At 44.4% G+C, this 27,501-nt stretch overlaps 2 protein-coding genes across 8 annotated transcripts in view; both read right to left on the minus strand.

Annotated features, from left to right (window-relative positions):
• The window catches only part of mpp3a (membrane protein, palmitoylated 3a (MAGUK p55 subfamily member 3)), a 39,211-nt gene extending 30,706 nt beyond the window's left edge, over window positions 1–8,505 (minus strand). For all 4 annotated transcript variants that reach the window (XM_010874726.3, XM_010874725.3, XM_010874724.3 and 1 more), the window contains exon 1: window positions 8,396–8,505. The gene's annotated coding sequence lies outside the window, so the exon portion shown is untranslated. The remainder of the gene's footprint in view (window positions 1–8,395) is intronic.
• A 10,494-nt stretch (window positions 8,506–18,999) lies between these two features.
• Window positions 19,000–26,313, minus strand: si:ch211-198m17.1 (protein HEG homolog 1). 4 transcript variants are annotated; one of them, XM_034295403.1, is made up of 13 exons: window positions 25,955–26,313; window positions 25,722–25,834; window positions 25,376–25,606; window positions 25,187–25,293; window positions 25,034–25,092; window positions 24,774–24,919; window positions 24,394–24,528; window positions 23,178–23,220; window positions 22,942–22,979; window positions 22,767–22,854; window positions 22,110–22,320; window positions 21,462–21,494; window positions 19,000–21,103 (listed from the first exon to the last, which is right to left on the minus strand). In XM_034295403.1, exons 1-13 carry the CDS (start codon window positions 26,293–26,295, stop codon window positions 20,972–20,974), a joined length of 1,677 nt encoding a protein of 558 aa, XP_034151294.1. In that variant the 5' UTR covers window positions 26,296–26,313; the 3' UTR covers window positions 19,000–20,971. The 4 variants fall into 4 exon arrangements, with proteins under 4 accessions (XP_034151294.1, XP_034151292.1, XP_034151291.1 ...); XM_034295401.1 differs by having other exon boundaries at window positions 22,110–22,317; window positions 25,722–26,313; XM_034295400.1 differs by having other exon boundaries at window positions 25,722–26,313.
• Between the last annotated feature and the right edge of the window lie 1,188 nt (window positions 26,314–27,501).

Raw genomic sequence — 27,501 nt, forward strand, 5'->3', positions numbered from 1 at the left:
CCTGTCTATGTCTATATCTATATCCTAAGTATATATCTTATGTCTATGTTTATATCCTATGTATATATCTTATGTCTGTGTCTATATCCTATGTCTGTCTATATCTATATCCCATGTCTGTGTCTAAATTCTGTCTATGTCTATATCTATATCTTATGTATGTGTCTATATCTTGTCTATATCATATGTCTATGTCTTTGTCCTATTGTCTATTGCGGAAATAGGTCAAATTCATTCAAGTTTCTAATTTTGCGATGTACAGATACAGTTGTGCTCAAAAGTTTGCATAACCTTGGAGAATTGGTAATATATGTACTATTTGTAAAGAAAACAATAGTGAGCAGGCAAAACACATGTTTTTTATTTCTTATGGGATTCACATTCAACTGTAGGTCATAAAATAATGGCACAAACAGAAAACAAAACATGGCAACAAAGAAAAGAATGAAATAATACTTTGTATTGCCCCCTTTAGCATCAATGACAGCATGCAGTCTTTTGTAATAGGTGTCTATGAGGCCCTGAATTCCTGCAGGTGGTATAGCTGCCCATTTGTCTTAGCAAAATGCCTCCTGGTCATGCAAAGTCTTTGGTCGTCTTTCATGAACCGCACGTTTGAGATCTCCCCAGAGTGGCTTGATGATATTAAGGTCAGGAGACTGTGATGGCCACTCCAGAACCTTCACCTTTTTCTGCTGTAACCACTGGAAAGTCAACTTGGCCTTGTGCTTAGGGTCATTGTCATGCTGGAAAGGCCAAGAGCGTCCCATGCGCAGCTTACGTACAGAAGAATGCAAATTGTCTGCCAGTATTTTTTGATAACATGCTGCATTCATTTTGCCATACATTTTCACAAGTTTCCCTGTGCCTTTAGAGCTCACACACCTCCAAAACATCAGTGAGCCACTACCATGCTTCACAGTGGGGATGGTGTTCTGTTCTCTATAGGCCTTGTTGACCCCTCTCCAAACATAGCACTTATGGTTGTGACCATAAAGCTCTATTTTGTACTCATGCACACAAATTAAAGTGTGCCAGAAGCTGTAAGGCATGTCAAGGTGTTGTTGGACAAATTGTAACCAGGCTTTTTTGTGGCACTGGCGCAGTGAAGGCTTCTTTCTGGCGACTAATTTTTATTCAAGTATCGTTGTATTGTGCTCCTTGAAACAACCACACCGTCTTGTTCCAGAGCAGCCTGTATTTCTCCTGAGGTTACCTGTGGGTTTCTTTGAATACCGAACTATTCTTTTGGCAGTTTTGGCTGAAATCTTTCTGGTCTACCTGACCTTGGCTTGGTATCGAGATATCCCTAAATTTACCACTTCTTCATAAGTGATTGAACAGTACTGACTGACTTTTGCAAGGCTTTGGATATCTTTTTATATCCTTTTCCATCTTTATAATGTTCCATTACCTTGTTACGCAGGTCTTTTAACAGTTCTTTTCTGCTCCCCATGGCTCAGTATCTAGCCTGCTCAGTGCATCCACGTGAGAGCTAACAAACTCATTGACTATATATACACAGACACTAATTACCATTTAATAAGACACAGGTGTGGGAAATTCTCCTTTAATTACCATTTTCACCTGTGGGTGTCACCTTGTGTGTCTGTAACAAGGCCAAACATTCAAGGGTATGTACCTTTTGAGCAGGGCCATTTAGGTGATTTCTGTTTTCATAATGATTTAAAAAGGAGCCAAACAACTACATGATAATAAATGACTTCATATGATCACTCTCCTTAAATAAAATAGTTTTTTTGCATGATCAGTCATATTTTCAAAATCAATGCGTAAATTTCACAATATCCAGGGTATTATTATAATAAAGTAAGTTCTAAATGTTGTCAAAATGATACAGAAATATGCTGTGTACACATAGTAATACAAATTTATGAATTGTGAAGACACCTGAGGTTAGAACAGGGAAACAAAGACAGCCATGCACACTCACTGAGTCACACACACCAAGTCACACACATTGAGTCACAGTGGCTCTGGCAGGATTCTAATTCATGGCACGCACAAGAACTGCCCACTTGTAGGCTACCTTTAACATCAAGGTTCCCACGCGCGCACAAATGCAGTTAACTCCGTGACTGAGCAAGCAAAAGAGAGATTGATCCATGCTGTTATTGTTTTTTATAGTGCAGAGAAACGTTCAATAAAAGTAGATATTAATCGCCAAAGCAACGGTTAGCAGCATCATGATAAGAACAGTTAAAAAGCTAGTTTAACTGAAGCTAGTAACAACACCTTGCAACAGCAAGACAAAACCAAGCTTCCACAACAAACAATCCGAAAAGCCAGATGAGAAAATGAAATAGCATTCCTACCTATTTGAAGTTCATTCTGCGTATCCCCATTGCATCAAACTATTGCAGAATAGGATAGTTCTCTTTTATTTTCAAAAGCCAGAATTCATATTTTTAGTTTGTTAATTTCTATTCTAATACTGGTCTTGCAATGATCTATAGCCACAAGCTGGTGACTTTAACACCAATCATCGGCCTTTAAATGTCAAACAGCTTGAGTGTTTGTGACAGTTCGTTGGCTTAGGGTAACGTGATTGAGTCTCAAGCACATTATTCAATAAAAACATTAGCCAAAAACAGAATTAGCTGTTTATTTTCAAGATATATATGTAAAAAAATAAATATATTTTTTTAAAAATTATGTACCCACTGTGTACAGGAGTTCAGCTGCCAGCGCCACTGCTGAATCAAACACACTGAGTCACACACACACTGAGTCACACAGGACACAGTGCCAGATAACAGGCAGGCAGAGGATTAGGACCTCCACGTCGTGACCAAGGGATGATAAGGTCATTGATTACTAGTCCTGGGGAAGCCTGAGAGTGGGGGTCTAACCTTCACCTGGTTCAACCTGCCTTCCCCTCTCTGGACACAGTGGGGGTCTAACCTTGGCCTGGTTCGACCTGCCTCCCCCTCTCTGGTAACCGTGGGTGTCTAACCTTGGCCTGGTTCTACCTGCCTCCCCCTCACTCTGGGAACAGCGGGGGTCTTCTAGTCCTTCAGGTGCCACACTGCTCCAGAACAACCCCATTGCCCCCGGCAACAACACACATGCCAGACGACAGTGTAGACTAGAAATTGAGCGGCAACATTCTCATCATTAAATTTGAAACCACATCAAAAAACACTGTCTGTGTATTGTGTATGGTATGGATGAAAGAAGCTGTACCATAGGTGTTTCATCAAATATGGAAACTTTCTAGCGTTGAAACAGAACACAGTGAGGTCTCTCTGGGGGGGGGATTACATGATCACCAGGACAGGTTGCACACAGCCTCACGATGAGATCATCAGAGAAGGAGAGAGAGTGGGAAAGAGAGAGAAGAGAGAGAGAAAGAGAGAGAATATAGAGTGAAAGAGAGAGAAGAGAGAGGGAAAGAGAGAGGGAGCAGGGGAAGGGAAAGAGTTGCTTTAATGAGGTTCTGTTGTGAATTCATTAACTAATGTTCTTTTCCTGAGAGTGCCAAAAAAGTAATTTGAATTGAAATTAAAATACAGACTGAGGGGGAGAAAAAGACTAAAAGAAAGAGTTATCGAGAGAGAGGCAAAGGCAGTGCGGAAGACCCAGAGGAGTGTTACAGTGGGGGCCAGGGCGACGGTGGAGGGACACTGGGGGGAGGGAGAAGTGGGAGGGATATGGGAGAACCAGGAAGTACTCTCAGTTGTAATGGAGTTCAGTGATCTATAGTCACAGGGTGTGTCCTAAATGACACCCTAGTTTTCATACCCAGGCGCCCACAAGTTCCGGACCACCAATGGTTCTCTGTGTGGGGAACAGGGCGCCAGTGTGGATGAACACATTCACTTTTATTGTGTAGGGAGGGACAAGCTAAAGCTCCTGTCAAATATTCATACCAATAAATAAACGGCAAACAGCAATGCACACAAGCTGCAGCTTTATGTATTTCTTAACGCACACGTAGATGTCGAATAAAATAATTTTATTGTTTTCCGAATGACGCTATGTTATTCGGTGCATTTGATAAAGAAAATACTTTAACTTGACTTTATCAAACACCCACATTCAGTACATTTGCATGTAATAACTTGGTTTTAGGCTGGGAGTCTATAGAAGCAGAAGAGACAACTGCAGATGTAGGACGATTTGATTGGTTGGTGGGTTTATCAAATACCCAGATACGTGTATTCATTAAGCATATTCTAATTCTAGCAATAGAATTGGACAAATCCTGCAAAAGGATTCCAAGTCATGAACAACACCAAATGTTATCTAACTCCAACAAACACAAACATGTAAACACTGGCGTCATATTTCCAGTTCCTCTGAGCAATCCTCTTGGTTGATTTCGACATTTCCCCATGCGTCATTTGCATGAGCCTTTGGCTTGCGGCCATTCAGCTTGTCATTTCCACAGGTCAAACTTACAAGGACACACACAGCGAATAACAGACACACTCAGTCCAACTCAGTCCATAAGACTTACAGCCTGACTCAGTCAAAATCAGTCCATAAGACTTACAGCCTAACTCAGTCCAACTCAGTCCATAAGACTTACAGCCTAACTCAGTCCAATTCAGTCCATAAGTCTTACAGCCTAACTCAGTCCAAATCAGTCCATAAGACTTACAGCATAACTCAGTCCAAATCAGTCCATAAGACTTACAGCCCGACTCAGTCCAACTCAGTCCATAAGACTTATAGCCTGACTCAGTCCAAATCAGTCCATAAGACTTATAGCTTGACTCAGTCCAACTCAGTCCATAAGACTTATAGCTTGACTCAGTCCAACTCAGTCCATAAGACTTATAGCTTGACTCAGTCCAACTCAGTCCATAAGACTTATAGCCTGACTCAGTCCAACTCTGTCCATAAGACTTATAGCCTAACTCAGTCCAACTCAGTCCAACTCAGTTCATAAGACTTATAGCCTGACTCAGTCCAACTCTCTCTGAAGCCAGCCGCCGGTTAGGATTTTGGTCCTGTACTTCCTCTTCAGCATCCACTGTTGTCGTGGCATATCAAATAAACGTAAGTAATGGATAGGCAAGTGCTGGCTCAGAGTAAACTTATTAGGACTTTCCTGTAGATTTCATACCTGTCCAGATGATGCTGGCTCAGAATGCAGTTGTGATGATTTTCCTGTTGATTTCCTACCTAAGTACCACTTATCAGAGTACAGTTATCAAACTGAGTCAGAGAGAACCCAGACTGTAATAAGGTACTGTAGAGAAAAGCAGATTTTTGATTTGCTCAGCACGCTCATCTTCATCAAGTGACTACTGTTCTTATGAACTTTCAAAATAATTAATATCTGTCTAGATAATGTGTTGTTAAAATCTGATAATGTATGATTCATGTCTGGTTGGTGAGTGATGAGTGTCTTGTTGGTAGTTGGTTGGTGTCTGGTTAATGGGTGGATAGTGTTCAGTTGATGGGTGATTACTGTTTGGTTAATGTATGCCCAGTGTCAGCATGGTTGGTGATTAGTATCTGGTTGATTGGTTGGTGGGTGGTTAATGTCTGGTTTGTTGGTGATTAGTGTTTGGTTTGTGGGTGGGTGGATAATGTCTGGTTGGTTGGTGCTTAATGTCTGGTTGTTGGGTTTGTGGGTGGTTAATGTCTGGTTGGTTGGTTGGTTGGTGGGTGGTTAATGTCTGGTTGGTTGGTGGTTAGTGTTTGGTTGGTGGGTTGGTGGGTGGTTAATGTCTGGTTGGTTGGTTGTCAGTCTCTGGTTGGTTTGTGGCTGGTTATGTCTGGTTGGTGGGTTATTAGTGTCTGGTTGGTTGGTTGGTGGGTAGTTAATGTCTGGTTGGTTGGTGGTCAGTGTCTGGTTGGTTTGTGACTGGTTGATGTCTGGTTTGTGGGCAGTTAGTGTCTGCGTAATGTATCGCTAATGTCGGTTTGATGGGTGGTTAGTGTCTGATGGTTGGTTGATTAGTGTCTGAGTCAGATGGGTGGGTGATTAGTGTCTGATTAGTGTCTGATGGGTGGATAATTAGTGGCTGATGGCTGAGTGATTAGTGTCTGAGTCAGATGGGTGGGTGATTTGTGTCTGATGGGTGGATGATTAGTGTCTGATGGGTTGGTGATTTGTTTCTGATTGGTGGATGATTAGTGTCTGATGAGTGGGTGATTAGTGTCTGACGGGTGAATGATTAGTGTTTGATAAGTGGGTGATTAATATCTGATGGATGAGTAATTCCCATAATCATGTTATTCACATGAAATACAACTGTAATTTCATTAAAACATTGGCTTATCTGTTTTGTAAAAAAAAAAGCATAACAGTTCTGTCATGGTCGCTTAGATAAGAATGAAATATAAAAATTGAATATAAAAAACAATTAATCTAACTGAAATAATATTTTTGGAATAACCAGAAGCCTAAAAGTCTTACCGTTTTCCCGGTCTCCTGAATGCTGACAACTGTACCCTGTTCTGGTTTGTTATATACCAACAAGTTATCATGTCAGCCCAAGGAAGTGCAGGTTGAAATGTCTAATTCATTATTAAACAGAAGCCTGAACCACATTCTGTTGATGTCACTGGGTTCAAATGACAAGAGAAATATTTAATGTTTAGTTTTGTAGTAATGCAAATAGATTTTTTGACAAAAGGCCAGCTAACACAAAGCAGCATGTGTCTAAAATCGGTTTAAATAGATTTGGAGGATGAAGTGTTCACGGTTCTGGTTGACACTGTCTGTCCCACTTTTCTGGATCAAATGCGTTCTGAGCCTGGATGGGATTTTACGTAATACTATACTATAAATAACATGCTAGCGAGTGAAATTACGGAGCAACTGTCAAGTCTCATGCACCGAATACTCTGTGGCACAATGCCAGTAACAAATGGACCAGAACCCAGAGTCTCAGCCCCACCCCCCCGCCACACAGCAGTCAGAGGCCGGGCGGTGACATGCAGGGCTCTGAAACCCCTCCCCCGAACCCACACACACCTGCCACACTAATCTGCAAACAGCAGACACTGTTCTTATCTGTTATTCTCAGCAGGTAAGTTGACTGGCAACCAATTCTTATTTACCGCAACACCCGGGCACCAATTAGAGTTAACTGCCTGGCAAATAATGGCATCATTGGCTCAGGGATTCGAGCTAACAACCTTTTGGTGACTGATCAGACGCTCTAGCGACTAGGCTACCACGCTAACCTCCAAAATCCGGCCACGCCATCCCCAACCGCCCCAACACCTAGTAACCCCAGGGTGATGAACAGGTTCTCTGTGACAAGCCTGATCGATGGCGATGCCGACGGACTGGGTCTTGTTTAACACCTGGCCTCAGTTTAACACACAGTCACCTCACACCCAGCCCATTAGCTCTGGACAGCACTGTGCCCGAGGGACCAAATGGGTCCTTCATTTCAGACATGGGTCTTAAGGCGGACTCCCCAATCTTCCTCTAATCTTTGTGCGTTCTACAACAGCTGGGACACGGAACTTGGCACAAAGCCTGACTCAAGCGACTTTTATACAGTCACGAACAACGTGTAGACACACGCACGCATGCACACGCACACGCACACACACACAGTGAGATCGTGCTGAGACCATGCATCAGTGGAAGGAATGAGGTCATTGTCATTCGTCATAGGAAGTATGACATCACATCATCACATGTGGAGGAAAACATTCAGTGTTTGACAGCTGACCTGCCAGCATGGTGTCAATAATGGACAGACCACCTCCTCCACTACCCACCAGAACATCCACCCTGTCCTCTCCTCCACCACTCACCAGAACATCCACCCTGTCTTCTCTTCCTCCACCACTCACCAGAACATCCACCCTGTCTTCTCTTCCTCCACCACTCACCAGAACATCCACCCTGTCCTCTCCTCCACCACTCACCAGAACATCCACCCTGTCTTCTCTTCCTCCACCACTCACCAGAACATCCACCCTGTCCTCTCCTCCACCGTGCATAACAAATCGACAGTCCCCTCCTCCACCACTCACCAGAACATCCACCCTGTCCCCTCCTCCACCACTCACCAGAACATCCACCCTGTCCCCTCCTCCACCACGCACCAAAACATCCATCCTGTCAGACAGGCTCACAGGCAGGGAGCTCCCTCACCCTGTCATTTCCTATCTTTCTCTCCATCTGTCCGTTCCTACTTCCTCTGGCTCTGTAGCCTCCTCTGCCAGATGAGATCTCTGTCCCTTTATCTCAGTCACTCTCACCCTCTCTCCCGCCCTCCCCTCATACTTCTCTCTCTGCAGTGCTACGGTGCTCTGTTTTCCCCCTCACATATGTCGCCGGCTGTCCGACACACAGAATACAACCCATCTTCCTTCAGCCGATCGCAGAAACACTGGAGACAGATAATCAGGAGCGGACATGACGGTAGCATCAACACAGACATTTTCCTACCGTTCTCTCTGCAATGGTCTGTCCTCCTCAGTGTGTCTCCCTCCTCAGTGCAGCCACACGGTTTCTTTCACTGCGATTCCTCCTCCGGCGTCGGCACACAGACTCGCCTCTCAAATCTCCCCTCCCCTCATGGTCCTCCCTCCCTTTCTACCCTCCTGCACCTTCCACCCACCACTCTCTCTCTCTCTCTCTCTCTCTCTCCACCTCTCTCTCTCATTATTTCTGTCCATAGCATCAGTGTGCTGGGGCTGTATTCTGCATTGGCTCCGAATACTAGGATCTCTGTTATCTCATAAACTGGGTATACTGTAGGCAGGGCCAGGGAGCCTCAGAGCATCTGCTCTATTCCATTAAACACAAGTGACTTAAGTTTTTCTTCCATCTGTCAGTCTTATTCTCTAGCCGTTCCCTCTCTTTCATTCACAACCAGCCCAGAAGGATGAAAACAGGGAAGAAGCAGAGACGGAGCGAGAGGGAGTGAATGTCTGCTGTCCCCTCCCCCTCTTTCTCGGAGTGCATCTGTGCTGCGGCTGGCTAAGGGGATGGAAGCTACCTAGCCAGCTAGCGGCTGCTGCTCCTTTGTGTGCTAGTGTTTAACTCACTCAGACAGAGACACAGCAGCTGAATGAGGGGCTTCCCCCTTGTATTCACATGGTAATATGAGAGGCCAGGTGTTGTCCCTGTCCCTATATCCATGTGAAGATTTCCCCTGGGTTCTTCTGGGAAACACGTGAACCAACCACACAGAGAAACACACCCGCACGTATAAAGACACCCACAGGTCTCCAAGAAACAAGTGAACTCATATGCACAGCTACGTGTGGACAAAGGATAAAGGTGTGACAGAATGTTGTTTTTCGGTCTTTGCGAAGTACATCTAGTCTGTGTTTATATCAGGAATGACGCAGCTCTTTCAATGTTTCCATACTAACTTTGTTTTGGTTGTTTTTATTATTGAAGGTACATTACCTGGACTTGTTTTACAGTCTGGAACAGTTCAACACACACACGATGCCGCTGTCATGATGTTACGGTAGGATGCATGCGTGGGGAGAACGGTGGATGTTTAATAAAATAACTAGAATGTGACAAATCTAAACCACAAGACAGAACAGGACAACATTACACCGGACGGGACCAAAAAAAGGCAGACCGTATACACTGGGAAAAGAGGAACAGAAGTAGGGGACAGTGATCAGGAACACAGGTGATGGCAATAACAAGAAACAAATGTGCCTGCTCCAAATGAGTGGGGAGAGGGGGTTGGATCTCACACAACCTGGAACAAGTTGTGAGACCTGCTGGTCTCTTAGAGGTCACATGGTTAAATGGACGTCCCCCTTCGTGTCAAGAGGCCTGGTAAATTACAACAGGGGTTGTTGTGGGTCGACGTGGGCAGCCAATCTTTTCACATATAGACCAAATCTTATCCCTGCATTTAAGTCATTTACCAGACTGGAAAAAGGCAACACATACATGAGGATGCTGTTCATGGACTACAGCACAGCATTCAACACTATTGTGCCTGCCAAGCTAGTTCCTAAGATCAGAACCCTGGGACTCAACACCTCCCTCTGCAATTGGGTCCTGGACATCCTTACAGGCAGACCCCAGGAGGTGAGAACAGGCAACCTCACGTCCTCTGCACTGACCCCGAGCATCGGAGTGCCACAGTTCTGTCTAATTAGTCCCCTCCTGTATTCCCTGTTCATGCATGACTGCCTGGCCACACAGCTCTAACACATCCTAAAATGTGTGGATGACACAACCTTCCTGGGTCTCATCTCCAACAATAATTACAGAGAGGAGGTAAAGAACCTGGCTACATGGTGCCAGGACAAAAACCTCTCTTTCAATGCCTGCAAGACTAAGATGATTGTGGACTTCAGGAAGTTGCGGGGGGAGGGGGGGCGCATGTCTGTCAATACTCTCACCAACTTTTATAGGCGCACCATTGAAAGCATCCTATCAGGCTGCATTACTGCCTGGTACGGCAGCTGATCTGCTGCAGACCACAAGACTCACAGTTTTTTCCCTCACGCCATAAGGCTCCTCAACCAGTAACACTGATCCATGATCATACTGATCACACACAAACATTCCAGTTGCTCTGATGTCCTTTCAGGTACTTTTAATGGGCAATATAATATTCCTTTGCATGATGTACCATCCGTAAGCATATTACACTCATATGCTAGTTTTAATTGTTATGTATATTATTACTTTCCATATCTATAATATTCAATACTATTAGAACTGCTGCTAGTGTACAGGGTTATGTATATTGTTGCTTTATTTTTTGTTTGGCTATATTTTTGTTTATATATTTTTCTTCATTATTCTCGCTGTGTTGTTGTCGGGTGTCATAAGAATTTCATTGTACAGGATGACGCCGTGTTGTTCGATGCATTAGACAAATAAACCACGAAACTGAAACAGACGGTCTGATCCAGAGTGACTGACAATAGTGAGCACAGACATTTTAATCCAATTTTGCCCTGGCTTGCCATGGGAATTGAACCCGCAGACCCTGGTGTTGCAAGCACCACGCTCTACTGACTAATCCTCACGGGACCCAGATCACATAGACTGTGTACTCACAGCAACACTCTGTCTTCTCTACACAAACTGCATGGCAGCTGAATTCTCCTGAATCCTGTATGCCTTGCTATATCTATGATTCCCATCAAACAGGTTGGAACCAGTAGGAAGGATGCTGTTCATGTTATGTCGCTTATGGACCGGACCTGTCATGACAGGCTGCCTATAGCTGATAGGAGTGTTATACAATGTCCACAGTCAATCCATTAACAATCTGATTATATCCACTATTCAGATGATGCACTACAAAAACAACAAACACGTGATCAGGCATTACATGCAGACCTGCTACAGTGGGGAGAACAAGTATTTGATACACTGCCGATTTTGCAGGTTTTCCTACTCACAAAGCATGTATAGGTCTGTAATTTCTATCATAGGTACACTTTAACTGTGAGAGACGGAATCTAAAACAAAAATCCAGAAAATAACATAGAATGATTTTTAAATAATTAATTTGCATTTTATTGCATGACAAGTATATTTTATTGCAAGTATTTGATCACATACCAACCAGTATGAATTCCGGCTCTCACAGACCTGTTAGTTTTTCATTACCTGTATTAACTGCACCTGTTTGAACTCATACACCTGTCCACACACTCAATCAAACAGACTCCAACCTCTCCACAATGGCCAAGACCAGAGCGCTGTGTAAGGACATCAGGGATAAAATTGCACAAGGCTGGGATGGGCTACAGGACAATAAGCAAGCAGCTTGGTGAGAAGGTAACAACTGTTGGTGCAATTATTAGAAAATGGAAGAAGTTCAAGATGACGATCAATCTCCCTCGGTCTGGGGCTCCATGCAAGATCTCACCTAGTGGGGCATCAATGATCATGAGGAAGGTGAGGGATTAGCCCAGAACTACACGGCAGGACCTGGTCAATGACTTGAAGAGGGCTGGGTCTTCCAGCATGACAACAACCTGAAACACACAGCCAGGGCAACTAAGGAGTGGCTCCCTTTGGAGGAAGCTGAAAGTTCGTATTGCCCAGCGACAGCCCGAAACCTGAAGGATCTGGAGAAGGTCTGTATGGAGGAGTGGGTCAAAATCCCTGCTGCAGTGTGTGCAAACCTGGTCAAGAACTACAGGAAACATATGATCTCTGTAATTGCAAATAAATGTTTCTGTACCAATTATTAAGTTCTGCTTTTATGATGTATCAAATACTTATGTCATACAATAAAATGCAAATTAATTACTTAAAAATCATACAATGTGATTTTCTGGATTTTTGTTTTAGATTCCGTCACTCACAGTTGAAGAGTACCTATGATAAAAATGACAGACTTCTACACGCTTCTACTGGGCTTGAGTGCCCCCCCACCCTTTCCAAGGACTGGACGACCTACAGGCTCAGATCAAAACAAACAGCAGAACTGAAAAGGCAGAATGTAGACAGAGTACGTCACTGGCAGGCTGAGTAGGGATGCGGGGAAAAAACTTCCTCTGGCATGGAAGTCTGTCCTCCAACAGGCGCTGAATGGCCATTTACAACTGTTTTGCTAAAGAAAATCAAGATGAAACATAATCTAATATGACCGAGGATATTACTGATAATAATTATTTGTTTTCCAGTGATTGTAAAGGGCCTGGGCTTATATTATTTGATATCTGAATGGGAAAGGATTCATAGAGAACATAATGCCCAATCATTCAGTGTATCTCTCTCTGCCTCTCTCTCGCTCTTTCTGTAGTATTCATCAGATTGCTCTCGTTCAGTTGGACAGGAGTCTTAATGCTCTGTTAGCCTAATGCCACTTGGCGCCAGGTTCTCTATTAAGGCAGCCCCCAGTCAACCCCCCCCCCCCCCCCACTGCTCTCTGCTGTAGCTCCTGGCGGACAATTATTTATTTGATCCATACTTTTTTCTCCTATAAAATACAACAATGGAATGAATGGGGTGAATGGAGGATTGACTGATTGAGTGAATGGAAGGTTGAATGATTGGTTGACCACATGGTTGGATGAACAGATGGTAGAATGGTTGGATGAATGGATGAATGGATGAACAGATGGTTGAATGGATGGATGAATGGATGGATGAATGGATGGTTGAATGGATGGATGAATGGTTAGGTAAATGGGTGCTTGAAATGGTTGGGTGAATGGATAGATGGATGAACATATGGTTGAATGCTAGGCTGAATAGATGATTGCCTACCCGGTCGTGGGGGGGCGGGGGGGTAATTAAATTAGTAATTGCAGCATTCGATAGTCTATTGTTACTCGGTCTTACAAACAACTCAATCTCAAAGAATCGTCCGGTCGTCCTCAACTTTATGGACATTGCAGGACAGAATATACAACCCATTGGCTAATTACTGTCGCACTTTGACTGAATGTGACTTCCTGTGTATGGACAAACAGATATTCTGTTGTAAATTAAATATAACAAGCATACACTCACTTTCTACACATGGAGGGACATGGGAAGGGGCGGGCTGAGTTAGGGTTAGGGCACTCAGGATGAAGTGAAGGGAGCTTGGACCAATGAATGCAGTCATCCACAAGTAATAATCATCAACAATCGGTTGGATGAACGGATTTGTCACATGGTTGATCGAAAGGTTTGAGGGACAAACGACTGAATGAGTGACACAAGGGCACACATCCATCGGCTGAATGAGTGACATGAGGACACACATCCATCGGCTGAATGAGTGACACGAGGACACACATCCATCGGCTGAATGAGTGACACGAGGACACACATCCATCGACTGAATGAGTGACACGAGGGCACACATCCATCGGCTGAATGAGTGACACGAGGGCACACATCCATCGGCTGAATGAGTGACACGAGGGCACACATCCATCGGCTGAATGAGTGACACGAGGGCACACATCCATCGGCTGAATGAGTGACACGAGGGCACACATCCATCGACTGAATGAGTGACACGAGGGCACACATCCATCGGCTGAATGAGTGACACGAGGGCACACATCCATCGGCTGAATGAGTGACACGAGGGCACACATCCATCGGCTGAATGAGTGACACGAGGGCACACATCCATCGGCTGAATGAGTGACACGAGGGCACACATCCATCGGCTTGGTGTCTGGGTGTCTGGCTGAGGAGGCCGTTGGAGGATTAGCCAGCTGCCAGCCAAGATCCAAGATTACCGGGAAATGTTTAATGTGTTTAGAGCTGCGGTTGTGCAGGGCTAGGATACATTCATCTAAATGAATTACAGCCAGCCTGCAGCCTGTGTGCACTACACAGAGAAGAGGAGGGAGCGAGAGAGGGAGGGAAAAAGGAGGTAGAGATGTAGAAGAATGAGACAGAAGGAGAGATCCTAACCTTGAAAAGCAATAAAGCAGTTGCGTGCAACCACGGTATAAGAGGGGGAGTGACAGTGGCAGACTGGATAAAATCGTGTAATATAATGTTTAGCCATGCCTGGCTGATGGTGATTAAGAGGAGATGTATTTTTTGCATTTTACATTCTCTACAGCCATCATCATATACAGCAAAAGTCCACGTCTTCCTCCTGTACATTAGAACTCAATCTCACCTCTCCCATGCAGCTGTTAGTGGTGTCTCTGTGCCACCACTGCTATAAACAACAATTGCATGCTGGGATAAAGCTTGCAGTGATTAATCGATCGAACAGCAACTGTTATTTTCTTTATTTGAAATCCTACTGTCTATGTTAGTCAGCACCTTGACCAATCTGGGCTCTGGCTGATGCCTTTTACTAGCCTCCACTACCACTAACAATACAGAAAAGCATTCTGATATCTCAACATAATAAAACACAAATCTCTTCCAATAGTCATCACAACTTAAATTACTTTGCTAATCCTTGTAAGTAATATTGCTTCTAAACCTTTGCAAGAGCCTAGTAAAGCAATGAGGCAAGAGTGGGCATAGTAAAGTAATTATGTGAATACCCAAGCATCACACCTATGTGAACTTGTTGGATATCCCATTCCAAAACCATGGCCTTTAATATGGAGTTGGCTCTTACGCGCTTGGCGGCCTGGCTCTGTGAATTTGCCTGGTCTACCACTTAGTGGCTGGGCTGTTGTTACTCTTAGACGCTCCAGTCGACTGGGGCAGAACAAGTAGGGCAGAAATTTCACAAAATAGTGGCAAAGGTGGCATCCTATGACAATACCATGTTCAAAGTCACTGAGCTCTTATGTATGGCCCATTGTACTGCCTAAGTTTGTCTACAGAGATTTCATTGCTATGTGCTGGATTTTATGCAGCTTTGAGCAATGGGAGTGGCTGAAACACCTGAACTCACTCATTAGTAGTGAATTTGGCCATCTAGTGTACCACAGCTAAGAGCTGTTCATAGACAATACGCATCGTTGGGTGTCTCGAGAACAACAGACACACATTCAACAGATAGGAACTATTTCAAGGAATGAATAACGCAGGATTTGAAGCACCAGGACGCGAGCGGGTGGTTGCTAGGGTACCATGGGACTGATTCAGCTGTGGTCACTAACGGAAAAATCTCCCGGTGATTTTTTAAGGAAGTCTCCGTCCAAGGAAAAACATGGTGTGAAAAACTGAAAGACCACAGTGTGATGTCACTCTGTGGGCGTGATTTCACTCCGTAGGCATGATTAAACGACATTGTTCCACGGCAAACAGGAGGGAGCTACAGTTTGCCTTTCAGAGGAGAGGGGATTTCCTAAGGACAACCGGCGTGCTTGGATGGCTCTTAGCTCAGTGGTTATTGGATTGAGTCACCTTTCGCCATGTTCCAGAAGGTCAGGTTATCTGAATGAGGCAGGCGCAATCCATCGATCTGCTGAATGAGTCTGTAAACTGGGATTGGTCTGTCTGGGCTACGGTGGACCAGGTCTGGCGTCTTGTTTCATGTACAGCTCCAAGTACACACACAAACAACCAACTACACACAGGTCGAGAGTAATAGCCCAGTCTCCTGATCTTGGCCCCTCAGCGTCTCAGTGTCCCCTGGTTCCACTGCCTCAGATGGACACCTCCAGGAGATAGGTTTATTAACAGTAGTCTCAATCTGCCCTTAACAGCATATTTCTACATACATTCCCACAAGTACATTCCCTCAGCAGGCCAGACCTTCCTAGCGTCCCTCCCTCAGCAGGCACAGTTTGGTGATGAGGGCTGTGTCCTAAGTGGCACTTCGTATCCAATGGGGGTCAGGCAGAAGTAGAGCATAATGTAGGACACAGGGTGCTAATTGGGACCGGCCCAAGATGCAGCAGCCGGTGTGATGGAGGACTGCCGCCTGAAAAACGTAAACAATAATTTGACTGTGATGGTAGGGATCACATTAACACTGGGAATACTGTGGCGACCCAATCAGGTTTAAGTGGGGAATGTGTTTTGTTTAGTAACATACATATTGTTAGGTAGCATCTGTAAGTATGAGTCTAATCCCAAACAATATAATGAACAAACAACAACTGTTTGTAGACAACCAAAAACTGAGAATATCCACACAACCTGTTGCACTGCTTGGGTTTCTGGGAAGCACTTGATCCTTGAAAAACAATTGTAGTCCCTTTGTAGGTCTCTAGATCTCCCTTCTCTACATATCCCCTAGTCATTATCTACATATCCCTTCTCTACATATCCCCTAGTCATTATCTACATATCCCTTCTCTACATATCCCCTAGTCATTATCTACATATCCCTTCTCTACATATCCCCTAGTCATTATCTACATATCCCTTCTCTACATATCCCCTAGTCATTATCTACATATCCCTTCTCTACATATCCCCTAGTCATTATCTACATATCCCTTCTCTACATATCCCCTAGTCATTATCTACATATCCCTTCTCTACATATCCCCTAGTTGTTGTCTACATATCCCTTCTCTACATATCTCCTAGTTGTTGTCTACATATCACTTCTCTACATATCTCCTAGTTGTTGTCTACATATCACTTCTCTACATATCTCCTAGTCATTATCTACATATCCCTTCTCTACATATCCCCTAGTTGTTGTCTACATATCACTTCTCTACATATCTCCTAGTCGTTGTCTACATATCACTTCTCTACATATCTCCTAGTCATTATCTACATATCCCTTCTCTACATATCCCCTAGTCGTTGTCTACATATCACTTCTCTACATATCCCCTAGTCATTATCTACATATCCCTTCTCTACATATCCCCTAGTCATTATCTACATATCCCTTCTCTACATATCCCCTAGTTGTTGTCTACATATCCCTTCTCTACATATCCCCTAGTCGTTGTCTACATATCCCTTCTCTACATATCTCCTAGTCATTATCTACATATCCCCTAGTTGTTGTCTACATATCCCTTCTCTACATATCCCCTAGTTGTTGTCTACATATCACTTCTCTACATATCCCCTAGTTGTTGTCTACATATCCCTTCTCTACATATCCCCTAGTTGTTGTCTACATATCCCTTCTCTACATATCTCCTAGTTGTTGTCTACATATCCCTTCTCTACGTATCTCCTAGTTGTTGTCTACATATCCCTTCTCTACATATCTCCTAGTTGTTGTCTACATATCACTTCTCTACATATCCCCTAGTTGTTGTCTACATATCACTTCTCTACATATCTCCTAGTCGTTGTCTACATATCACTTCTCTACATATCTCCTAGTCATTATCTACATATCCCTTTTCTACATATCCCCTAGTCGTTGTCTATATATCCCTTCTCTACATATCCCCTAGTCATTATCTACATATCCCTTCTGTACATATCCCCTAGTCATTGTCTACATATCCCTTCTGTACCTATCCCTTAGTCGTTGTCTACATATCCCTTCTCTACATATCCCCTAGTCATTGTCTACATATCCCCTAGTGATTATCTACATATCCCCTAGTCATTATCTACATATCCCTTCTGTACATATCCCCTAGTCATTGTCTACATATCCCTTCTGTACCTATCCCCTAGTCATTATCTACATATCCCTTCTCTACATATCCCCTAGTCATTATCTACACATCCCCTAGTCATTGTCTACATATCCCCTAGTCATTATCTACATATCCCTTCTGTACATATCCCCTAGTCATTGTCTGCATATCCCTTCTGTACCTATCCCCTAGTCATTGTCTACATATCCCTTCGATACATATCCCCTAGTCGTTGTCTGCATATCCCTTAGTTGCTGTCTACATACTCTGAATTTAGATCTAGGGGAATTGTCTCACTCCAAATGTGTTTACTCAATACAAGCACATCTGTTGTTTTCTTCTGCAAATGTAAAGTGACTTTAGATTAATTGAAATTGCCATATAAATTATCTTTATTATAACTCTTTCCGAAGCGGGTCAGGTGTACCTCGGATGATTTTAGTGGAGATGTATTTCAACCATCAAGTTTGCCTATTCCAACTGCACCTATATTGTATAAAGCCTGTTGGTAAACATTGCTTTACTGTGGATTATCAGCACTAAAAAAGAACGGCCTCTACATGTAAAGTCAGACATTGTAGGGTTTCGTAACATCCTCAGACTTGATTTTCTGTTAGCATAGTAGGTATGTTGCTCTATTAACTCTGCGTGGTTACAGACCCTGTGTTCCTCTCCATAACATCTCCATAATGTCTCCATAACATCTCCATAATGTCTCCATAACCTTTCCATAATGTCTCCGTAACCTCGCCATAATCTTTCCATAATGTCCCCCTAACCTCACCATGTCTCCATAACCTCACCATAATGTCTCCATAACCTCACCATAATGTCTCCATAACCTCACCATAATGTCCCCCTAACCTCACCATAATGTCTCCATAACCTCACCATAATGTCCCCCTAACCTCACCATAATGTCTCCATAACCTCTCCATAATGTCTCCATAACCTCACCATAATGTCTCCAGAACCTCACCATAATGTCTCCATAACCTCACCATAATGTCTCCATAACCTCACCATAATGTCTCCATAACCTCACCATAATGTATTCATGTTCGGTGGATGTGTATTTTTTTGTAGCATTTGCACATAACACTAGGAGTCATGTTGTGTGGTTAAAATAACGTTTTTATTTTCATCAACCTTCCTTCTCTGCAGAAAGACAGTTAATTTACAAAACAATTATATGTACACATTTAGAAAAAAGTGCACCGTTTCACACGCTCACACTAACACACAGAAGACTCGTACAGACACTGGAAATTGGCACATCCAAGACTAAAGCCTGGTAATGAGCGTTTTTGCATAATGTTTTCTGTTTTTTCCGAGGGGTTGAACTGAAACAGGCACGGTTGCAGACACAGACAACTCCAATGGGGGATCTACTTCTACTACACAGTCAGGCGAAGGCCCGTTCCTCGGCTCAGAAGCAGCTACAACACACACCGCATGTCATATTGTAGCTATCCGTCAGCCAATTACGCGGTCGATGACAGGACACGTAGCTACTAGTTGATGTGTGTGACTTCTGAGCAGAGGAATGTGACCGTAGATTCTGGCAATGCTAGAGAAGGTTACAGGTCTCGGTGCCAAAAACTGTTTAAGCGTGGACAATGCCTGTTGTAGGCATCTGCCATTCTGATGCAGTCTACCCGGTAGGACATCATTGGCTGGAATTGTGTCAAACAGGGTAATCGGGAATGATTAGGTTCAATGTCCCACCCACTTGACTACATTAAATGGCAATGTCCCACCCAGCTCCAGACCAGACTAAAAGACGGCAGAGTTACACAATATTTCCCTTTATAAACCCCTGAGTCAGGGAGCCAGCCCCTTGAACCATTCACACAGTTCCCTTCATGACATAATCAATCCTATAGGAACAATCCAGAAAAAAACATTGAATCTCAGTCAAAAAGTGTCCAGGATTCCCCCTCACTCATAAAAATCACATGATAAAAAAATGTAATTTAGTGCAATCAAAAAGGGATGAATCAGAACAAAAGGAGAGTGATGATTGTAAGAGCAGACACAACACAGTGGATAACGTAAAATTGATCTTCAAGTTAACATATAAGTAATCTCTTTGACAACACATACTGAAGCAAAACTACCTACAGGATGGATCACCAAGATCAGGGATGGGCAGACCTGCTGTAGCAAATGGAACAGGGAAAGCTTGAACCTGAACAATGGCGACACCTTCTGGTTATGATAAGCTTGTCTTAGCTCTGCATTCAATAACAGACATAAATAAAACATAGCATGAAATATATTAAAAAAAGACATTGTTCATAATTACTTTCTATGTTGCAGATTAGGATTAAGGTTATAACCAGGAAGGAAACACAATCCTCTTTGGTGAGGTCAGTAAATTAATTGGAATCTAATAAAGTCATTGAAGGTTTGAACTCAGATTTTTCTGAATCCTATAGCTAATTTGAAGACTTGATTTCAGTCAGATATATTTAAAAATAGTAAAGTCATTGCACCATGATGCACTGAAGTTATGGAATATATAAAATAAACATCTACATTATAGGGCATGTTTCACTCTGACTTCATGATTAAAGGTACAGTTTAGCGCAGATTTCAGTCACCAGACTTTCAGAACACTCAACGATCATGGTAGCGATCGTAAATGACACCATCTACGTTTGGCGAAACCTTCCGAGCTCAGCAAATACCACTCCAGAAAAAAACCTAAGAGCTGGGCAAAGAAACGTCTGGGACGAAAGCCCTGAAGGCCCGATTCTGCTGTCGTTGCTGGCATGTAGTCATGACTAAAAGAAACACACATAAGGTGAACACAGTTAAGAACAGAGACGGTGACAGAATTTATGTATACCCAGAGATTCTCAGTGTGACTTCTCAATTTGAGAATTTGCCGGTTGCCTTCTTTCTGTCAACTCAAATACCTTAATTACTGGCAAATCCTCTCAGAGGATGAGTAATGATCTGGGATCAAGTCTGCCCTTCACTCATTATGATTGAAAAAGGCTAAGCAGATCCTAGATCAGTACTTCCACGCTGAGACACTCCATGAATACAGCCCCGATGTGTCTCCTATTCACAGAGGATGTCACAAGGTTCTCTTCTCATCTCCAGGTACAAAGTAGGGGTTCTCATGGCCTTGAACCAAGTAGGAATAGCGAGATGGGTTCTTTCCCGTGAACGTGTTCAGGCTTTCTGAGGTTATGTCATATGAACCCGTCTGTAACATAGAAACAAAACGTCATTCAGCGATCGCACACGCGCAAAACTACATGCAGACACACATAGCCCCAGGTAAAAAAAAACATGACACATTAAATTAAGATGACAACACTGATTGGTGAATGCCTCTTTGGCTGGTACATCATAACATATTAAAACCCAATGGGAGATCTTTATCCCTTAACCAGATATTAGCGAGGCACTGGCGAATGCTCCACGGAGCAATTACACAACGTGCATGTGTCTTTCCCTTCACCATGTCAGGTCAAATCATCAGCTGAGGTCAGTGTTTGCAGAGATTAGGTGTGATTAGTAAAAAGAGTTTAGGCCAAGCGTAGCTGGACATAGAAACTTACCCTTTTCTCCCATTTAGGCAAGTGGCAGATCCCCTAAAGCAACAGACTGGTCAGGCAGGGAAGGGAGGCAGCACACAGTTATCTAACTAACTAATAGAAACACTAAACCTTCCGGTAGGACCACTACAGCCCCGGTGGTGGGGGGGTTAGTTACACAGACATGTGTTGGAGGCAGATTTGGCCTGAAGTCAGAACATGTATGTGATTGGTTGACTCTGAATTTATGGTTAAGGGTATGGTTTAGAATACAGACAGGCACGAGCTCAGGTGAAATGTCCTCTCAGAGCATTCAGCCTGTTTTAAATAAGTTCCACCCACAACATTGGTCAATCAATCACCTACATTACAGGGCATATTTGCCTCCAAGTCACGTTTGAAAAAGTTCTATGGCACATCAAGTAACAGATATGGTGCATAACATCTGGGCGCCTAATAGTTACACAACAAACATAAAAAGAATCTGATGTCTTCTATGTACAAGACAGAGAAGATCTTAGAGCTAGCATTTGAAGGTTACTGCAGGGAGAGGGAAAGCAGGCAGGACAATTTCAAGTTGGGACAATGTCCAAGCTAGATGTTTAGGTAGTGGTGAGTGGGATATATCGGGGAAGAGGAATGCATGAGTGGGATATATCGGGGCTGACTCACCGCTCCGTTGGTGTGGGGCTTCTTGTCAACCAGGGTGTGCATGCTACCACCCTCGGTCATCTCAATGGGGGCCGGGTCCCAGTTGGTGCTGGCCCGGGGGATCGGGGTGATGCCCTGTACGTTGGACCAGGAGCCGCGGAAGTCCTCGGCCAGGTACGGGCTGTTGAAGTCCGCCGAAGACTTTTTCTCCAACGGCGACCCGCACCTCCTGCTAGACACGTAGTTAGGCGGAGGTTGACATGTCTTAAGACACGGCCATGTGGCGCTGCTTATTTTACAAACGGCAACACTTTGGGAAGACATTTTGTAAATATATATTTTTAGCTAAATCTGTGATTTTTGTTGTGCTTCACAGCGAAACATTTTGCGGGCCTAAAAAAGTCAGTAGATGGACAGGCTACTTGTTGACACCCTGCATTAAATGGTCAATATCCGCTACTCCTAAGTGAACATATGTATTATTTGGTGTGAAAACTGATAAGACATTGGAGGGCTGGGACTAAAAGAACTAGGAAACGCCTAGTTCTCAGACCAGTGGTTCGACGAAGGGTGGCCTCTCCTGACGGTTCAGGTCAAGAGACGGAAGGAGGGGGGAAGTGGAGAGGCACAGGAGAGAAAAGGGGAGGGGCAGAGTAGACAAGGTCTCTGTATTCTTACCAGCAGTAGTATACAAGCAGGGCTACCAGGAGGAGGAGGAGGACCCCGCCCAACACACAGGCGACCACCACCACTGCTAGCAGAGCCGCTACAAAGAGGAAGAAAACACACTGGCTCACTGGGAAATAAAAACACCACCGACAACAAGTGTCAGGACCCGTTTACAGCCACTTACAGTCAGTGCAGTTGAATCCAGCGTAGCCAAAGGAGCACCTGGAATGGAATGACAACAGCGAACTCAATATACGCAGTGTATTAGCCAGCCACAGTAACTGCACAGTGCTGTTGCTGTTACACTGTGAGGCCACAAGGGGGCAATAGTAACTCGGCAGAGGCCATAAACTGTGATTCAGAGGTGATATTGACAAGGGGAAGTCTGCATGGCTCAACCAAACAACATGAGATACTCACGGCACACACATGTCTCCATCTGCCCTTTGACCACTGGGACAGGCTGTGGAGAACAAGGAAACGCAGTGAAGGATGGCCATAAAAGTAGATAGCTATATGTATAAATATATATATATATATATATATATATATATGTGTGTATATATATACACACACACACAGAACAATGAGTTTTATCTGGTCTTCGTGGAGACAGCAGTGGAACTGTTTTAAAGAGAGGAACTGGCTTGGGTTCTCTGTGCTGTCACCGCCAATTCTGTGTCCTGCGGCAACATGATCACAGACGGGAATGGGTGAGGCTTTGTTTAATGAGTCTCACAATGAGCACAACGCTGTGGAACGGGAAGGTGCTCTAACGCTGAGGAAAGAAGTCAGTACGTGTGGACTGACAGGTAGCAGCAAGGAGAGCCGACAAACTCACTAGTCTAGGGGTTCTGCCCCTTCCAAAAAAGGCCAGAGTGGACAACACAGATCCAGGCCCTGCCTCGGCTGATAGCTAACGTGATTTTCTAACTGGTTTCCAGGGGTAACAACCCTATGGCCGACAAATACAGAGTTATATGTAATCCGCAACACTTGACCTCCTTTCTGCCTCATCCTGTTCTTTCTCTCTATCAGGGACACAGACGTTTTTTAATGAACACCAATGCATTATTTTAATGGTGACTCTGCCATTTGGTTCATGTTGAAGCTCAGCCAAGTGTACTTGACCTTGCACTGAATCTACCCCAGTCTCTCTGTTTGTATCTACTTACGCTCCATCAAATGGAATGTATTTACTGCTACAGCATAAGCTTTTATCTTGTATCTCGTGTATCATTTGCGTATATACATAGACTGACTATTGATAAATTTAAGCAGTAAGACACGAGGGGGTGTGGTATATGACTAATGCACCACAGTTGTTGCTGTTCTTAGGCATGATGAAGTGTGGAGTGCCTGGACACAGAGTATAGCTGTTGTATATTGGCAGCACACCAGAAACTCCCAAAATACCTAATTGTGCTTACAAACCAGTAACCAAGGCAATTAGAGCAGTAAAAGGTGATGTGTGTCATACCCGTGGTATACAGTCTCATAAACCAAAGCTATCAACCTATCAGCAATCAGGACTCCAAGCACACATCCAGACAATCACAGACTTTTATCAGAGACTCCTGTTGCTGAACAACCTTTCAGCGCTCTCGGCATAACGCTGAAACCCCCCAGCTCTTACCTGTACAGCTTTTGTTTGAGTAGAGGCTGTTGATGTAGCCCGGCTTACAGAAGCAGGTCGAAAAGCCGTCCTTGAAGGAACACGCGGTGGTATAGATGTCGCAGGGCAGGGGGACCTGTTCACACAGGTCAGTGTCTGGGGAACAGACAGAGACACACTCCGGTCAAGGGGACATGTGTGGCGGGTTCTATGACCGTCCCAGTGTCATACATTAAGTGGGTCTGCATTATCTACTCCACGTCACACTTCCTTCTGGGGTTAACAAAAGCACCCATCTGTCCATCATTGTGACGGTCACATGGTCACGGTCTGAGTTTGTTGGCGCTACAAAGTGCCCTGCTGGCGTCTGCTTCTACACAGGATGAAGCAGTTTTACACACGGGTGAATGTGGCGCTCTCCAGCACGGTCCCACAGGTAGTCCCACACTCCTTGATGGCTTTCACTATGGCGGCGTCCGTCATATTCTGGGTGGCGTTGGAGCCCTGCTCAAACATGTTGTTCACCATCGCTATCACGCTGCCTTGTCTGTAGAAACACAAACGTTGTGCAAACCAGCCAACAAGAGAAGGGAACAGAAGTTTCCTGGTTATTACTACAACTTTGACCTGGTATTTGGGGTCCCAGATAAGAAAATCTTACCTAAGCTGCACAACATCAGTTTGGATGTATCCAGGCTGCTCTTTCAAGGCTCCTCTCAGCTACAAATCAGATAAGAGAGGATTATTTTCCCTCATCGTCACTCTGGGAGGAAGATACACTCTAACGACTGGGCTTGGTGACTCAAGGACCTACCGCTTCTGAAATCCTGGCTGCTGTCTGCATAAATATCTCAGAAGACCGGTTGCTCATTTCAGCCTTAAATGTCTGGTTGAGATGCAGCTGTCCAGGGAACACACGTGCTAAAAAGAAAAATACTTTAAATTAAGATAGATTTAATTCCAGCCTCCCAGTCTTCATTATAACACTAACAAAATCACTGACCTGATAAACAGCGACCCTGTGACAGATAGGTCCCGGACAGACACTGGCAGGTTCCGTTGAGACAGAGGCTATCAAACGGACAGGGAGTGGATGGACAGGCTATGGACACTGGTGGAGGCAGGGACGTGGTGATGGCTGACTCTGGATGGGTAGTGGTTCCACCTGTAGGGGAGGTGTGAAAAGGTGGAAGTGGGGTCTCACTAGTTCCGCTGGTGGATATTCCACTGGTTCCTGTTAAAACAAAAACAAAGGTGACATTGCAAAGCATCATCCGTCATTGTAGTCAGTTTTCAAAATACAGACACAACTACATTTATAACAAATTGCATAAAATGTTGGAGCATACCTGCTGTGGCAGGTGATGGGGTAGACTCTATGCCAGGGGTGGTGATGTTAGGCTCAGTGGTCCCTGAAGTGGTAGTCTGTGTTTGGTCTGTGTCAGTATTTGGAGTCTGAGGGGTCATTGTATTTGAAGTCTGAGGGGTCATTGTATTTGGGGTCTGAGGGGTCCCAGTATTTGGAGTCTGAGGTGTCCCTGTATTTGAAGTCTGAGGGGTCATTGTATTTGAAGTCTGAGGGGTCATTGTATTTGAAGTCTGAGGGGTCATTGTATTTGGGGTCTGAGGGGTCCCAGTATTTGGAGTCTGAGGTGTCCCTGTATTTGAAGTCTGAGGAGTCCCAGTATTTGGAGTCTGAGATGTACCAGTATTTGGAGTCTGTTGGGTGCCGGTAATTGGAGTCTGAGGAGTCCCAGTATTTGGAGTCTGAGGTGTACCAGTATTTGGAGTCTGTTGGGTCCCGGTATTTGGAGTCTGAGGGTTCTCAGTATTGGGAGACTGAGGGGCCCCAGTATTTGGTGTCTGAGGGGTCATAGTATTTGGAGTCTGAGGAGTCCCAGTATTTGGTGTCTGAGGGGTCATAGTATTTGGAGTCTGAGGAGTCCCAGTATTTAGAGTCTGAAGAGTCCCGGGATTTGGAGTCTGAGGGGTACCAGTATTTAGAGTCTGAAGAGTCCCGGTATTTGGAGTCTGAGGGGTACCAGTATTTAGAGTCTGAAGAGTCCCGGTATTTGGAGTCTGAGTGGTACTGGTATTTGGAGTATGTTGGGTCCCGGTATTTGGAGTCTGAGGAGTCCCAGTATTTGGAGTCTGAGGGGTCCCACTATTAGATGTCTGAGGGGTCCTGGTATTTGGAGTCTGAGGGTTCTCGGTATTGGGAGACTGAGGGGCCCCAGTATTTGGTGTCTGAGGGGTCATAGTATTTGGAGTCTGAGGAGTCCTCGTATTTAGAGTCTGAGGAGTCCCCGTATTTGGAGTCTGAGGTGTACCAGTATTTGGAGTCTGAGGGTTCTCTGTATTGGGAGACTGAGGGGCCCCTGTATTTGGAGTCTGAGGTGTCATAGTATTTGGAGTCTGAGGAGTCCTCGTATTTAGAGTCTGAGGAGTCCCCGTATTTGGAGTCTGAGGTGTACCAGTATTTGGAGTCTGAGGGTTCTCTGTATTGGGAGACTGAGGGGCCCCTGTATTTGGAGTCTGAGGTGTCATAGTATTTGGAGTCTGAGGAGTCCCTGTATTTGGAGTCTGTTGGGTCCCTACATTTGGAGTCTGAGGTGTACCAGTACTTGGAGTCTGTTGGGTCCCTACATTTGGAGTCTGAGGTGTACCAGTATTTGAAGTCTGTAGGGTCCCGGTATTTGGAGTCTGAGTGGTACTGGTATTTGGAGTCTGTTGGGTCCCTACATTTGGAGTCTGAGGTGTACCAGTATTTGAAGTCTGTAGGGTCCCGGTATTTGGAGTCTGAGTGGTACTGGTATTTGGAGTCTGTTGGGTCCCGGTATTTGGAGTCTGAGGAGTCCCTGTATTTGGAGTCTGAGGGGTCACTGTGTTTGGAGTCTGTTGGGTCCCTACATTTGGAGTCTGAGGTGTACCAGTATTTGAAGTCTGTAGGGTCCCGGTATTTGGAGTCTGAGGTGTACCAGTATTTGAAGTCTGTAGGGTCCCGGTATTTGGAGTCTGAGTGGTACTGGTATTTGGAGTCTGTTGGGTCCCGGTATTTGGAGTTTGAGGAGTCCCTGTATTTGGAGTCTGAGGGGTCACTGTGTTTGGAGTCAGAGAGGTCCCAGTATT

Source organism: Esox lucius, chromosome 11 (assembly GCF_011004845.1).
Source record: "Esox lucius isolate fEsoLuc1 chromosome 11, fEsoLuc1.pri, whole genome shotgun sequence".
NCBI lineage: Eukaryota > Metazoa > Chordata > Actinopteri > Esociformes > Esocidae > Esox > Esox lucius.